At 37.9% G+C, this 17,796-nt stretch overlaps 1 protein-coding gene and 1 pseudogene across 1 annotated transcript; both read right to left on the reverse strand.

The window, feature by feature from the left end:
• Positions 1 to 1,667: 1,667 nt before the first annotated feature.
• Positions 1,668 to 2,673, reverse strand: LOC102412988 (olfactory receptor 140-like). Its single transcript, XM_006047591.4, has one exon. It carries the CDS (start codon positions 2,671 to 2,673, stop codon positions 1,747 to 1,749), a length of 927 nt encoding a protein of 308 aa, XP_006047653.3. The 3' UTR covers positions 1,668 to 1,746.
• Positions 2,674 to 11,121: 8,448 nt separating this feature from the next.
• Positions 11,122 to 12,038, reverse strand: LOC123329589 (annotated as a pseudogene).
• Positions 12,039 to 17,796: the final 5,758 nt, after the last annotated feature.

A 17,796-nucleotide genomic window follows, 5' to 3' on the forward strand; every position in this document is an offset into this window, starting at 1 on the left:
TTGAGTCGTTTATTTTTCTGGAATTGAGCTGCAGGAACTGCTTGTATATTTTTGAGATTAATTCTTTGTCAGTTGCTTCATTTGCTATTATTTTCTCCCATATGAAGGCTTTTCACCTTGCTTATAGTTTCCTTCGTTGTGCAAAAGCTTTTAAGTTTAATTAGGTCCCATTTGTTTATTTTTGCTTTTATTTCCATTTGGGAGGTGGGTCATAGAGGATCCTCCTGTGATTTATGTCAGAGAGTGTTTTGCCTATGTTTTCCTCTAGGAGTTTTATAGTTTCTGGTCTTACATTTAGATCTTTAATCCATTTTGAGTTTATTTTTGTGTATTTGATACCATCTTCTTAAAGGACAAAGTGGACCATTAAGACTGCAGATAAATTTATCTATTCTCCTGGTGTGCTGCAATCCATGGGGTCGTACAGTCAGACACAACTGAACAACTGAACTGATGAACTGATCTGATATACTTAAACACACCACAGACAGCCCTGTCTCATTTGAAAGAAGACTGGGTTTTAAAGACCTGGATTGGAAGCTTGTAGCTGAAACTTTTGAAAGGAAGATACATCCCAGTGTAATGGTTCCTGACACACTAATGGGGGAAGGGCATGTGAGGTGAGACAGGTAAATTAGTAAAACTCTCTTGGCTTCAATTTGCTTCTGTAAAATGGGGGGAAGAGGGCTTCCCAGGTGGCTCAGTGGTAAAGAATTGGCTTGTCAATGCAGGAGACACAGGTTCAATCTCTGGATCAGGAAGATCCCTCGGAGAAGGGACTGGCTACCTACTCCAGCATTCTTGTCTGGGAAATCCCATGGACAGAGAAGCTTGGTGGGCTACAGTCCATGGGGTTGCAAAAGAGCTGGACATGATTTAACAACTAAACAACAGCAACAAAATGGGTTTAATGATAATGAAACCACCAGCTTAGTACATGACTAAATCAACTGAAACACAGATGCTTGACAGATAATATAAATAAAAGGTTCAAGTAATGTAAATATATGTATCAGATGTAGAGATGTAGAGCTTTGGGATCTACCCATACGATTTTCTATTGAAATTTAATAAAAGATGTTTACCCTTCTGGTTTCAAATGGCTCCTCAAGCCTTGAGACATAAAAAGAAACATTTCCTTCATGTTCAAGAAAAGCTAGGAGTCATGAAGATACTTTATAAAATAAGAGCAAATAAAGAATAATTTCAAATTTTCTGGCTTAATTTTTGTACCAAAAAAAGGAATCGTTTGTGAGTTATTATTATCTCTTTTTCTAGGTGTTTCATGTTGTTGATTTTGGAAAATTAATATAAAATTCAGCACTGATTCTTAAACTTCCCCAACTCTCCATGCATCTATCTAAGTATATCTATTCCTTACTGGCTGTCCCAGAGGCTCTGCAAAAACAAGATTTCTGACATGAAGGTCATATGAAAAAATCCATTTCATCCAAGTAACTTATCTCAATAATTTTTAAAAATTAATAAGAAGACATTGGAAAAAACATATTCTGCAATAAACTAGGGATTTATTGTTGCTATTCTTGCCATTGGCTATTCTGAAACTGTGAGTAAGAATATAGAAGTCTTGGCAAAGTATTTTAAAAAGTTGTCAAAGTGCCTATTTTCTAGCCTGTTTTTGTCAATAGTCTGCAAAATTTGCTAATTTACTTTCACAATTTACAGCATGTATAATCCTCCCTGTATATGTATATAAATCATCACTTTCTTGGTATCCTGAATAGCCTAAGCTGCTCTCTTCTTCATCAGACTCCTCGTGGCTTTTTTCACCTCTGTGTTTCTCACTGTGTAAATAATAGGATTTAACATGGGAGTGAGGATTGCAAAGAACACAGCCACCCACTTGTCCACAGGGTAAGTGGCCACAGGACGTGTGTAGGTGAACACACAAGGCACGAAAAAGAGCACCACTACTGTAAAGTGGGCGCCGCATGTAGAGAGGGCTCTGCGTCGTCCTTCAGAGCCGTGGGTTTTCAGGGAGCTCAGGATAACTATGTAGGAAATGAGCAGCATTGAAAAAATGAGCAAGCACATGCCCCCACTGTTGGCTGCCACCACCATTCCCAGCCTGTAGGTGTCGCTGCAGGCGAGTTCCAACAGTGAGAAGAAATCACACCTGAAGTGGTCAATGACATTGCGACCACAGAAGGTCAAGTCCGTGGTGAAGAGAATCTGAACTGAGGCATGCAGGATCCCCCCGATCCAGGCCACCACCACCAGGAGCCGGCAGAGCCCCTGTCGCATGATGGTCGTGTAGTGCAGAGGCTTGCAGATGGCCACATAGCGGTCATAGGCCATGACAGTGAGGACGATGACCTCTGATGCTGCCAGGAAGTGCTCCAAAAAGATCTGAGTCAGGCAGCCTCGCCAGGAGATGGTTCTCCTCTGGAACAGCAGGTCAATGATCAATTTAGGCGTGGTGACTGAGGTGAAGGAGGCATCTAATAAAGCCAAGTAGGTGAGAAAGAAATACATGGGAGCAGAAAGCGTGGGGCTGAGGGAGATGGTGATGACAATGAGCAGGTTGGACAGAACAGTGAATAAAAAAATGAGCAGAAAGACAATGAAGAGTATTTTCTGCACGTGTGGATTCTGTGTCAGTCCCAGGAGGACAAATTCAGTCACATTGTTGGAAGGGCTGAAGATATCCATTCAGCAAGTAACCGCTTCCTGGGGCCCGACTTACCTACAGAGGAAAAAAGAATGATACTCGTTCATCACCAAAGAATCGTGGTCTGACTTACAACAAGATAGTGCAATCCCTGTAACTGTGGAATATGCCCTTAAAACTTTGTCCCAGTACTTGTTTCAATTTTTTATTTCCTCCATAAAGCTTTCCATCTCTTCAGATACCTAGCACCAATCACCTGTAAACCATCTGTAGGGCAAGTTTGATGTGTAATTTACTGAGAAAACACTGGACTGTCTACTTGAGATCTGAATTCTCCTTCTTGTTCTGACCCCACTGGACTTGGCTGCATCCTCTCCGTTCTTCAGGCCCTTCACTGTGTCTGTAAGGTTACAAATCGCAATTCTCAGATGTATTTTATAGGCTAAGAACTGCTGTACATAGGTAAGAGTTATTCCCTTTTCCATGATGGAATTTCAGTTTGGCATCTCGACTCCTAACTTTGCAAAGAAAAAACATGATCAAGAAATATCAGCTAAACAGAGAGTTTAGGGAAATATATATAAGTCCTTGGTGAAACAGCCTTTCTGGTACCTATCAGAACACATAAACTATTCAATCGTGTTTCCTTACTGTTCCACTAGAGTGCAGGGAATGATGTCCGCAGTGCCTGAAACCTATCAGGTGATGAGTAAATGTTTGGTATTAAATTGTCATTCTCCAAAAGTAAGGATATGCTTGCTTCCCCAAAGCATAAACTCAACAGAAATTCAAATGCCCTTGTCCTCCAGCTCTGTTGATCTATAATCTCTCTACTGTATGAGAAATTTGAAGGGAAGCTGCACTCCAGTTTAAGAGTTTCTGAACACTCTCCAGAGTAAGCATGAAAATATTTAAATGTCTCTAGAAAAGTGCATGTTAGGGATCATTTTACTTTAAAGATAATTTGTATATATGCTAACTGATTATTTTATTTTTCAAAATTCTGCTCCAAATATAATTTAATATACATATTCTGTATATTCATTGCTTCAGCGTATGTGTGTGTGTGTGTGTGTGAGTTGTTCAGTTGTGTCTGACTCTTTGCAACCCCATGGGCTGTAGCCTGCCAGACCTCAGGCTCCTCTGTCCATGATAGTCTCCAGGCAAGAATACTGAAGTGAGTTGCCATCCCCTTCTCCAGGGGGTCTTCCCAAACCAGGGATTGAACCCAGGTCTTCCACATTGCAAGCAGATTCTTTACCATCTGAGCCACCAGAGAAACCCATACCTTCAGTAGTTTTGATTAAAAAAGAAACTAAATTCATATAGGTGTTCAACACACAAAAATCTTTCAAGCAAAGGAAATACTTTCAAGTTCTGTAAATAAAAATTTAATGTGAAGAACAGAAATAATTTGCTAGACAGATAGGTAATGCACCATACATATAAGTGTATATGCAGCAACTACCACAAACACATATAAAATCCGTTACTTGCTATTTATTCCTACAAGTCCACTCAGTCAACAAATATTTACCGGACACTTACTATGTATATTAATGTATGCTTATTCATACAAAGTCATAAGTGGTGCTGCTATTAAATGCCCTTTGTGCCTGACCTACCGTTACCAAACACCACCGGCTCACCCATCCACAGTAGGAATGACCCTCCAGGTCCTTTATGTTCCTGCTACATGCATTCTCATGCCTTCTTCTGCCATCTGCCAACAGCATCCATCATTCCTGGCTACAAGACAGTGCATGACTAATACAACGAGAAACTTGCAGTTCTAAATTTGCCAAGAAGAAGAGAAATAGATGCAATTACATATATTTCATAGAGCATATCTTTTCAAAGATAAATGAATGAAAAACTTAATTTTAGATTATCTAAGATGAAACATTCATGCACACGTGGAAACAAAGTGCACCGTTGTCACAGCATCTCCTCATTCTTTAGCGGGATCCCCCAGCAGATAAGGAAGAGGACAGTGTAAATAAAGTAAGAATCAAACATAGTTTATGAAAGTATTTTGGAAACAACTATGAAAAAATATAAATTACTTTTTTTTTTCATTTCTTATTTTGGCTCTGCAATACGTCTTTTAGGGATAAAACTTAATGTAAAAATATTTTTAAAAGAGAAAATCACTATGTACAAATTTGTCCAATACTATTAATAAGAGCTGTGAAAATTTTAGAAACAACATGGAATGTTCAACACTGGGGAATAAGATAATTAAAATTCCTTTTAATTGTACATCTCATTGAATAATATATAGTACATCTTTTTGAATAATATATACTTTTTAAGAGCGATGCTTTCTAAAATTGTGCAATGTCATAAAAAAATTCTAAAGTTGTAATATTAAGTGAGGGAAATTGTGAATGCATATTTGACTTGCAAATTTATTCTAACTTATGTAATTGCAACTAATTATATTATTAATTCAACTAATTTAAATACATGAAAGGAGAAAGTGTTAGTCACTGCATTATGTCCAACTCTTTGCACACCCATGTACAGTACCCTTCCAGGCTCTTCTGTCCATGGAATTCTCCAAGCAAGAATACTGGAGTGGGTAGCCATTCCCTCCTGCAGGGGATGTTCCCGACTCAGGGATCGCACTCACGTCTCCTCCATTGGCAGGCAGATTCTTTACCATCTGAGGCACCAGGGAAGCCCATTTAAGTATACATCAATAAGAAATAAACAACTCCAAAATATTCTTATTTTTAAATTGGTAGTATTATAGCTGAGTCTACCTTTCTTATTATTTTGTATGCTGAAGAAGGGATTTAAATCTAAGGTAAGCTTGGATGAGGGTTGATTGTATGATTTGTAATATGTATTTAAACCTGAGAACGTATGATTATATGATTTCTAAAAAAATAATCTCACCTATGAAAGTGTCTGACATATCTCCATGGCTAGGCCCCAGGCAGCTGTTAGTTGATCAGGAAACAAGTGAAAGCCATAAGATAAAAATGTCAATTTACTCAGCTGCAGTAAGTGTCTCTTCATTTATAAATCGTAACTTTGTAGAAGCCTTAAAAGCACTACCATATACTTATTTGTTGGCAAAATCTATGAAATTTCTTCTCTGTGAGTAATTGGAACTCATGGTATTTCCCTATCATTAACAGGTCTTGCCAACAAACCAATTACTTCAAATAAGGTGACAACATCAGAGAGGAACTTTTACAGTGTTTCTCACTACTTTTAAACTTCATCCATAAGTCTACATGAAAACAAAACATCTCAAAAGAGAAAAAGTTGACCACTTATAAACTTGAATTGTGCGTGTGTGTGGTTTAAGTGGTGTCCGACTCTTTGTGATCCCCATGAATTAAAGCCTGCAGGAATCAAAACTGTATGGCTTGCATCTCCTTCATTGTCAGGCAAATTCTTTACCACTGGGTCACTTGGGAAGACATAAACTGGATATTTGATAATAAATGAGCTTAAATATGGAGTCTGAATATTTGATACCATATGAATTAAACACTTAGATGTGTTTTTTAGTTTTAATTTTTATCATATTTTATTTTTAACTGATCTACTGTTCATGGCAAGAATACACAGAAGAACTGTACAAAAAAGATCTTCATGGCCAAGATAATCATGATGGTGTGATCACTCACCTAGAGCCAGACATTCAGGACTGTGAAGTCAAGTGGGCCTTAGAAAGCATCACTACGAACAAAGCTAGTGGAGGTGTTGGAATTCCAGCAGAGCTATTTCAAATCCTGAAAGATGATGCTGTGAAAGTGCTGCACTCAATATGCCAGCAAATTTGGAAAACTCAGCAGTGGCCACAGAACTTGAAAAGGTCAGTTTTCATTCCATTCCCAAAGAAAGGCAATGCCAAAGAATGCTCAAACTACCACACAATTGCACACATCTCACATGCTAGTAAAGTAATGCTCAAAATTCTCCAAGCCAGGCTTCAGCAGTACGTCAACTGTGAACTTCCAGATGTTCAAGCTGGATTTAGAAAAGGTAGAAGAACTAGAGATCAAATTGCCAACATCTGCTGGATCATCAAAAAAGCAAGAGAGTTCCAGAAAAATATCTATTTCTGATTAATTGATTATGCCAAAGTCTTCCACAATAAACTGTGGAAAATTCTGAAAGAGATGGGAATACCAGACCACCTGACCTGCCTCTTGAGAAACGTCTATGCAGGTCAGGAAGCAACAGTTAGAACTGGACATGGAACAACAGACCGGTTCCAAATAGGAAAAGGAGTACATCAAGGCTGTATATTGTCACCTTGCTTATTTAACTTATATGCAGAGTACATCATGAGAAATTCTGGGCTGGAAGAAGCACAAGCTGGAATCAAGATTGCCAGGGGAAATATCAATAACCTCAGATACACAGATGACATCACCCTTATGGCAGAAAGTGAAGAGGAACTAAAAAGCCCCTTGATGAAAGTGAAAGAGGAGAGTGAAAAAGTTGACTTAAAGCTCAACATTCAGAAAACTAAGATCATGGCATCTGGTCCCATCACTTGATGGGAAATAGATGGGGAAACAGTGGAAACAGAGTCAGACTTTATTTTGTGGGGGCTCAAAAATCACTGCAGATGGTGATTGCAGCCATGAAATTAAAAGACACTTACTCCTTGGAAGGAAAGTTATGACCAACCTGGACAGCATATTGAAAAGCAGAGACATTACTTTGTCAACAAAGGTCCATCTAGTCAAGGCTATGGTTTTTCCGGTAGTCGTGTATGGATGTGAGAGTTGCACTCTAAAGAAAGCTGAGCACTGAAGAATTGATACTTTTGAGCTGTGGTGTTAGAGAAGACTCTTGACAGTCCCTTGGACTGCAAGGAGATCCAACCAGTACATCCTAAAGGAGACCACTCCTCTGTGTTCATTGGAAGGACTGATGTTGAAGCTGAAACTCCAATACTTTGGCCACCTGATATGAAGAGCTGATTCATTTGAAAAGACCCTGATGCTGGGAAAGATTGAGGGTGGGAGGAGAAGGGGACGACAGAGGATGAGATGGTTGGATGGTATTACCATCTCAATGGACATGAATTTGGGTAAACTCTGGGAGTTGGTGATGGACAGGGAGGCCTGGCGTGCTGCGGCTCATGGACTCACAAAGAGTTGGACACAACTGAGTGATTGAACTGAGCTGAACTGAATGGCATTTTTTTAATCCTCATCCTCCAGCTCTTTGCAGTCAATATTCTCTCTGCATCTGAGTTTGTTTGGTTGTTTCTTTTAATTTCACATATATGTGAGATCATTGAGTATTTGTCTTTCTATTTCTGGTTATTCCACTTGGCATAGTGCCATTAAAGTTCCTTTATGTTTTCACAAATTTGGATTCCTTTCTTTTATATTGCTGAATGAAAGTCCATTATATATATACATGAATATATATATATATATACCTCTCATATTTCTTTTATCCATTCATCTATCAATGCACATTTGGTTGTTTCCAGATCTTGGCTATTGTAAATAATGCTGCAATGAGCACGGGAGTAGAGATGACCCTTCAGATTCCTGATTTCATATTCTTGAATATATACACAAAAGCAGGATTGCATAATACAATGGTTTTGTTTTTAATTGCTTGAGAAACCTCCCTAATGTTCACTGTAAGGACTGAAAAATTATATTCCCATTAATAGTATAGTTCCATTTTTCTCGACATCCTCACCAAACTTTTTGTCTCATATAGATATCATATGGCCATCCTAACAGATGAAAGGCAATCTCTTTTTTTGTTATGAGTTGCATTTCTCTGATGATTAGTGATGTCAAGCACCCTCTCATGTTCCTGTGGCCATTCCTATATTTTCATTGGAGAAATATCTATTCAGTTCCTTTCCCATTTTTAAATCAGGTTATTTGTTTTTATGTTATTTAGTTGTAGAAATTCCTTATATATTTTAGATATTAACTCCTTATGAATATGTGATTTGCAAATATTTTCTCTAATTCTTCAGGTTGCCTTTTCATTTTGTTGATTGTTTCCTGCAACATGTGGAAGCAGTCTGGATTTAGAACTTGAGATCCGGGACTTCAGGCTGATATGATGAGAGGAGACTTAACTAACATGAAAGTTTTTACCTTCACCCTCTGAGAGTCCTGAGATGACTTTTTTACAAGTCAGCAACCTCACTTGTTAGACACTGTCTACAAAGCCCTGTATCTACACAGAAAACGAAAAAGACCCAGAGGGCCCCATCTTATAGCCATCCCTACCAAGGCACGATTCACGCAGGTGCAGCCACCTTGGACCCTCCTTAAAAGCCCAGCAACATGCTGATTATCAAAGAATGACCTTGATTCATAACACTTGGAACAGAAGAATCATTCAGACACATTCTGCCTAAATTTATATGATCACACATAGGGCAATGAATGGAAAGATGCATGCCTGTGTGTGCTTATATCAAAAACATATACATAAACAAATGGATCCTTATTGATAATCAAGTACTCACCAATGTATTGTTTTATACATATCTGATTGTTTTTACATATAGATGAATACATGCAATTCAATACAGAGTATATAATACTGAATATGTATATACAGGTGGTCACAATCACGTGAGGTTGGATACAGATCTGAGTGTGTAGAAGCATACACAGTTGAGTATTGCTGAGCACAGACCGATGAATGTTTGGATACACACATATGCCCATGGCTTTGAAAATTGTGCTTTAGTTCCGGCCAACAAAAGACACTAAGACCTTTATGACCAACAGTTGACTGAAAACATGAATCAGATGTGTATAAAAAAATCCTCTTTTTCAAAAAGGAAGCCAAAAAGCAAGATTTGTCTTCACTTTTAGGAGATGATTACAACTTTTCTTGAGCTATCATTTAATCCTTCACAATATTTATTTATTCTAGATAGGAAAACAAAATACTAAAACATGCCAGTTTCTTCAGAATAATTATGTTGTGCTATGACATGCTGGACTTCCAGTTGGTGAAGAATCTGCCTGCAATGTAGGACACCCCAGTTCAATTCTTGGGTCGGGAAGATCCCCTGGAGATGGGATAGGCTCCCCACTCCAGTATCCTTGGGTTTCCCTTGTGGCTCAGCTGGTAAAGAATTCACCTGCAATCTGGGAGACCTGGGTTTGATCCCAGGGTCAGGAAGATCCTCTAGACAAGGGAGAGCCTAATCATATTTAGCAATGACGTGCTAAATATGTTTTTATGGAAATTTTCAAACTTTACAAAATGACCCTAAAGTTTAGAGGATAAGGGAAATGTGAGAGAGGAGATGGATAGAGGAGAAAGTGCCCCAGAATTGAACATCTTAGATAGTGTAAAACATGATCTACTAAGTAGAAACTTTTCAAGCTATGTGAAATGAATCATTATGTTGACAGACTATTTTACCTCTTTAGGGAAAATAGACTTACATGTTTGCCCATGACAAATGAAAATAAATTCTAGATGGATTAAAATATAAAGTGTTGTTGGACTTTCCTGGTGGCTCACCTGGTAAGGAATCTGTCTCTAATGTGGGAAAGATCTGGGTTAGATTCCTGAGTTGGGAAGATCTGCTGGAGAAGGGAACAGCTACCCACTCCAGTATTCTGGCCTGGAGAATTCTATGGACTACATTCCATGGGGTCACAAAGAGTCAGACATGACTTTCACTTTCATAAAGTGTTTTTAAAAGTTATTTTTTTAAAAAGTGGTTAAAGTGTATGAAATCACTTGAAGGAAATGGAATTTTTCAAAAGTGATATGGTAATAGAAATATAAAAGCAGAAAATATTAAAATAGCACATTTATTTTAAAACATTCATAATTATAACAATTGGAAAATTAAGATTTGGTTTTATTCTACATAAAATTTCATTCCTTTAGATTATTTTTATAAACATGGCCTTGTTATTAAATTTAAATCTTTGAAACATTTTTCTTCAATCTTAAGATGCTAAGCAATAGAAACAAAATGATGTATAAATAAAGTATCTTGCAGATATAAAAAATGTATCTATACTTCAAATATTAATAAGTGTGTGTGTGGACGAATTTATATTTTTTGTTATTTTTTTCTGAAATCTATAACATAATAAACCCTATTAATTCTGAAAAATATTGCATTGTTTTAGAGAGAAATATGGTAAAATCTTCCCCTAATCTAATAAATTAACAGTGTTAACTATATAGCTTAACTCATCATATAGAACATAAATCTATAGTCTCAAAGAGACATTTTATACCCCAAAACTATATGTACTTCCCCCAAGAAATCATGGAAATCATAAAAATGCATTTCAAACAAATATATATTTTGAACTAGGAAATTTTGAAAATATTAAAGTATATTTTGACCACTCAAATTATTCAATAAGAAATGTTTTTCATCATATCCAAGTTAGTTAGCCTAAGGAGATACTACAGTTAAAGAATCACACATTGCTTTCCTGAGAAGAGCAATTTTTCATTGAAAATAGGTGACATATTTCCCTATGGCCTCATTTTCTTCTTCTGATCCAGAGCTTTTTCATGGCGTTTTGCATCTCTTCATTTCTCAGAGTATAGATTAGAGGGTTCAACATAGGGGTGACAATGGTGTAAAACACAGCCAAGGATTTATCAATGGGTAAGGTGGAAGGAGGTCTCACATACAGAAAAATACAGGGCACAAAGAAGAGGACCACCACAGTGACGTGGGAGCCACAGGTGGACAAGGCTTTGCGCCTCCCTTCCTGACTAAGATTCTTCAGGGAGCGCAGGATGACCCCATAGGAGATGAGTAAGAGTGTGAGGAGGACCACACAGATGGCCCCGTCGTTAGCCAGCACCGAGAAGCCAATAATATGGATGTCAGTGCAGGCCAGTTTTAACAAGGGGTACATGTCACATCCAAAGTGGTCAATGACATTGGGACCACAGAAGGGAAGGTTGTAAACAAAGAGAATGTGAATGATAGCATGTAAAAACCCACCAGTCCAGGCTAACAGCAGTAACAGAATACATACCCTCTGATTCATGATTGTCATATAATGCAAAGGTTTGCAGATGGCCACGTAGCGGTCATAGGCCATGAAACCAGGAGTAAAATCTCAGCACCACCAAATAAGTGCTCTGTAAAAAGTTGGATCATGCAAGCTTGGAATGAAATGGTTTTCTTCACATAGAATAAGTCTATAATCATACTTGGGGTGACTGTAGTAGAATAAACAGCATCCATAAATGATAAGTTGCCAAGAAAGAAGTACATAGGGACATCCAGGGTTGGGCTGGACACCACAGTCAGGACAATGAGGAGATTGCCCACCATGGTCACAAGGTAGATGAGCAGGAAGATGACAAATAATATTTTCTGACCCTGGGGGCTCTGAGTGAGCCCCAAGAGGACAAACTCAGTTACATTGATCCTTTGTTCCATAGGTCTTTCTGCATCTTTTATTTCAGAGTTCAGGACATTTCCTACAAATATAATTATCACGACTGACGTTCTGATGTCTTATGATAATTTGTTCATTCATTCAGCAAATGAGCAGTATGGTTCTTATATTTTCAGATATTATTAACATGATCAAGGCTTATTAAAACAGCATCCTTAAACTCAAAATCTTCTACACTAATGGAGAGGCAATTAATTAGAGACATTTGTGGGAAAAGGATACATCATTAAATAAATGAGGTGTCACTATTAGCTTTCCATCTGGAGGCTAATTATTGTACATATAGCTAATAGCTATTAAAATAAAAAATGTAATACAAAGGTAAAGCAAGATTTACTTTATATTTGCTATCCATTTCATAAAGGAGGTACACTTCTTCATTCTAGGGTTGGAAGAATATTTTTAACCAATCCTTGAAATCTCAAATAGGTTTATTTGGCAATTTCATGTTTTTTAAGGATTTAGGAAATGATACCAAAAGAGCAGTAGATGAAATGTTTGAAGAAAGACTTACATATTGGATGATATAGAGAGTTATCATCTAATGAAGAAAAGATAAATATAAAAGTATGAAATATGAATAAAATATCAACCAAAAAATTAACAGAAGTCAGCTTCTAAATGGCCAACAAACATGACAGGGTGCCTAAGCCCACCTGTGAACAAAAAAAAACAGGACTTAAAGTCACGGTTTCCTTATTACAGCATTTGTTCATGTTCTTGAGGGTCACTCAGTCAAGGTCTACAGGTGTTACCTCATCTTTTAATTAACACACAATGTTTAGAGAACATACAAATTAAAACTATTACCAGATTTATATATCTCTTCCCATGAAACTATCCCCAGATCATTACCTTTGAAATTAATTTCTAAGGATATTTTATCTGCAAGTAGATAACTTTATTCCAGATTATTATCATATGAAATTATTCAAAAGAAGTATTACAGAATAGAATCAATCTATTGAATCAACATATTTGATAATCATAAAGGAGTTTAACATGACTTATGAAAATCGCAAAGGAAAACTCTAAAAGACTGAATTCAAACCCCATCCTGGGCTTCCCTGATGGCTCAGTAGGCAAAGAATCAGCCTTCTATGCAGGATACACAGGAGGTGCGGGTTCAGTGCCTGGGTCAGGAAGATCCCTCTGAGGAGGAAATGGCAACCCACTCCAGTATTCTTGCCTAGAAAATCCCATGGACAGAGGAGCCTGGTGGGCTACAATTCGAACGGTCCCAAAGAGTTGGACATGACTGAGCAAGTAAGAAAGCTCACCTCACCAACGTACTCTTGCAAAATTGAAAGCCTCGTTCAGAATTTTGTTTCTAAATATGCTTCCTGGGTTACCTGCCTATGAAGAAAGCTGTTCAATCCATCTTCTGGGCTCTGCTTCCTTCTTGCTTGTCCTTCATGCACTGATGTTGTCTCTGGTAATGCAGTGAGGAAGATTCATGCAGCCTCACAGCACTTTGAACTGCTTCCTTGTGACCAATGCTTTCCATGATTGCAGAAAATCAAAATCATCTGTTATTTTTAAAAATTACTTTTCAAATGACTGAGATTTTAAAATGAATATGAACATTCTATTTCCTAAGGAACCCTGAATCTTGATTGTGAACAGAAACTCAGAATGTGCAGTTGGCTCGATTTGTCCTGATAACAAACAAATATTAAATCAGTACGTTAATCAGACAGAGAGAAAAAACTTCAAACTCTGTGTAAATTGTTTATAATACAATATTTTAAATATTTAATGAAATATAATAAAATATTTTCTGTTTGCGCTTACAGCAGTCAAAGTGAAGCTGTGAAATAGCTGTGGCAACATTTCGATTCTTAATCAGTTACTGTGCTGTGCGCATACAGTGCTGTTGACCTTCAGTCTTCCTGAACGAAGGCGAATGATCTCATATGCACACTGTATTGTGTTCTGAGTCCATCATTGCAGTTCCAGAAGAAGCCGGTCATGTGATCACTGTTGTCGACAAATGTGCCGCAGGGCCTGGCAAAGGGCTGGAAGCACTTTGTCTACATTTAAGTGCAGCACATACAACTGGGTCATTCAATTCCTGCATCTCCAACTATGATTTTGTCTAATTAAATTCACAGGGACCTTAATCATAATTTTGAGGGTAGATCTCCAGAGATAGTACAAGAACAATCACCATGTGGAACAAGACTTATAAAATTCTACCTTCTGGGAAAAAATCATGGAAAACAAATTTAGGTCATATCACCAAAAGAGAAATTCAAATCTGGGTGGAAATGAAATATGTGAAAACATTCTTGTGAAATTATATTCTTCAAAACAAGCAAATCTTTTTAAATTTAAGCTTTATCTTTGAAATATGATATCTGAACTAATTTCCAATCATGAATGTTAATTTCAGAGCAGGTCATTTAAACCTTATTTCAAATGCAGATAAAAGGTGTCACATAATTTCAGACGCAGAATTGATAGAAACTTTTATCAGTTTTAGTATCATACTAGGAAAAGAGAAAGGTATTTGTGGGACTGTCCCTTTCATTTCAAAGTGTTCATAGGGCAGCCACCAAAGCAGAAAATACCTAAGGCCATGACACAATTTGCCATATATTTCTAAGAACTTAAATCATAAAGCACATATGTACTTTAAATAGAAATTTATAACAAAAATGTCATATTTTCCAATTATTTAGCCTAAAATCACTCATGACTATTTTCAAAAATATATTTTCAACAGGAACATTATGATATACATGTATATAAAAACTATATGAAAAATATTTATAAAAGATATATATAAATATACATAAAGGACTATGTATAATACATTGCAATGTGTATAAATTAACTGGATGCAGCTAACTGTGTGATTAGAGAGAATTTTATAGATTTAAATGCAAATATTAGAAAACAATAGACACTTTAAAGAATGAACTAAGCTTCTGTCTCAAAATGCTAAAAAATAAAATTTAAAATGAACATACAGAACATTATAGTGTGGAAAGTGTTGAGAAGCTATACATAATTAGAAGAGTAATTTATATAAAGTAAAGAATACCAGGAATTGATCCTTTGAACATTGAACAAATTATAATTTCTAGCCAAATGGACTAAGAACAAATATGAGAAAAACCAAATTATCAGAATCAAGATTGAAGAGAGGGCCATCATTGTAGATTCCACAAATTTTAAAAGACAACAAAATGATATGATAAAAGAAGGTATGGCAGTTAATGTGCCAAAAAAGAAAACAGACCATTTCTATGAAAAACACAATGATCTAAACATACATTGAGAAATAATTTAAAACTGGGATAATCTAAGTGCAAATAAATTGAATGTTTAGAGTCCTAACATTCTCTTGCAAGATACTTCATTCCCATGGAGCTTTAATCAATTAATTTTCAGTTCAGTTCAGTTCAGTCGCTCAGTCGTGTCCAACTCTTTGCGACCCCATGAATCGCAGCACGCCAGGCCTCCCTGTCCATCACCAACTCCCGGAATTCACCCAGACTCACGTCCATCAAGTCAGTGATGCCATCCAGCCATCTCATCCTCTGTCGTCCCTTTCTCCTCCTGCCCCCAATCCCTCCCAGCATCACAGTCTTTTCCAATGAGTCAACTCTTCGCATGAGGTGGCCAAAGTACTGGAGTTTCAACTTTAGCATCATTCCTTCCAAAGAAATCCCAGGGCTGATCTCCATCAGAATGGACTGGTTGGATCTCCTTGCAGTCCAAGGGACTCTCAAGAGTCTTCTCCAACACCACAGTTCAAAAGCATCAATTCTTCGGCACTCAGCCTTCTTCACAGTCCAAGTCTCACATCCATACATGACCACAGGAGAAACCATAGCCTTGACTAGACGGACCTTTGTTGGCAAAGTAATGTCTCTGCTTTTGAATATGCTCTCTAGGTTGGTCATAACTTTCCTTCCAAGGAGTAAGCATCTTTTAATTTCATGGCAACTAATCAAGAAATAACTTGTTACGCAACACTTTCATAGAAGTAATGAAACAATATATTTCCTAATGCATTTTATGCACTCAGCATAACCCCTACCCAAGCATGACACAAGGGCATCAAATGGAAATAATTAGATTAATAGTTCACATTAACAAAGACACAAAATTTTGAACAAAATACTTGTTTTGATTCCTTTGGGTGTTTTCTTTGAGGATTTTTTTTTAATATATTGATGATACACGTCTTGAAGCTGGTCCTGGATTTTGCTCAGTCTAGAACTAGTCACGTGCCACAATAATGAAAATTTTTCTAAGTATTCAACCACCAGCACTGCCCCTGTGAACTATGAGGTTTTCCATCTAATGAGAGTAGGCTCTCTTCCTGGCCTAGTTGGAGAACCAAGCCTTTCTCTCTAATTCATCTGGGTAAATCTTTCCCCAGCCCCAGGTATTTTCCTCAGATGCACACACAAATCAGTTCTTTGATGAATCCTTGAGATGCATCCTCTTAGCTTTGCATAATTCTCTCTCTCTCTCTTTCTCACACTCAGACTCTCCAGGACTATAGATGTATTTTCTGCTTTAGTGTCCTTGACTGTGAATTTCAGATTCTCAACTCAGAGGCAGCATCGGGATCTTTGGAGATCTCCCTCTCTGTGCCACATCATGGAAACTTTTTGTTATTGTTGTTGTTCAGTGTCTCAGTCATGTCCAACTCTTTGTGAGCCCATGGACTGCAGCAGCCAGGCTTCCCTGTCCTTCCCCATCTCCCAGAGCTTGCTCAAACCCATGTCCATTGATGATGGGGATGCCATCCAACCACCTCATCCTCTGTCGCTTCCTTCTCCTCCTGCCCTCAATCTTTCCCAAGGTCCTTTTCAGTGAATTGGCTCTTCGCATCAGGTGGCTAAAGTATTGGAGTTTCAGCTTCAACATCAGTCCTTCCAATGAATATTCAGGGTTGATTTCCTTTAGGACTGACTGGTTTTATCTCCTTGCTGTCCAAGGGATTCTCAAAAGTCTTCTCCAGCACCATAGATTGAAAGTATCTAATCTTTGGTGCTTAGCTTTCTTCATGGTCCAACTCACATTCGTACATGACTACTGGATAAACCATAGCTTTGACTCTATGTCGGCAAAATTATGTCTCTGCTTTTTAATATGCTGTATAGATTTGTCATAGTTTTCTTCAAAGGAGCAAGTGTATTTTAATTTCATGGCTGTGGTGACCATCTGCAGTGATGGTCACCATCTGGAGCCCAAGAAAATAAAGTCTGTCACAGTTTCCATTTTTTTTTCCATCTATTTGCCATATAGATGCTAAGTAACACCAAAAATAGAATTATCAGCATCTGAGAACCCTGGGTAAGTCCCATTAGGAGCGGTGGCCGGGAGAACCAACCTCACGTCCAAGGGGCCGTGGCTGCGTAGGCAGAGGAGGGCCTAGAGGGGCTATTCAATGTTGAAGGTCAGGAAGGGCGGCAGTGAGGAGACACCCCTCATCCAAGGTAAGGAGCAATGGCTGTGCTTTGCTGGAGCAGCCGTGAAGAGATACCCAACGCACAAGGTAAGAGAAACTCAAGTAAGATGGTAGGTGTTGCAAGAGGGCATCAGAGGGCAAACACACTGAAACCATATTCACAGAAAACTAGTCAATCTAATCACAGTAGGACCACAGCCTTGTCTAACTCAATGAAACTAAGCCATGCCCATGGGGCAACCCAAGACGGGCAGGTCATGGTGGAGAGATCTGACAGAATGTGGTCCACTGGAGAAGGGAATGGC

Source organism: Bubalus bubalis, chromosome 16 (assembly GCF_019923935.1).
Source record: "Bubalus bubalis isolate 160015118507 breed Murrah chromosome 16, NDDB_SH_1, whole genome shotgun sequence".
NCBI classification, from domain to species: domain Eukaryota; kingdom Metazoa; phylum Chordata; class Mammalia; order Artiodactyla; family Bovidae; genus Bubalus; species Bubalus bubalis.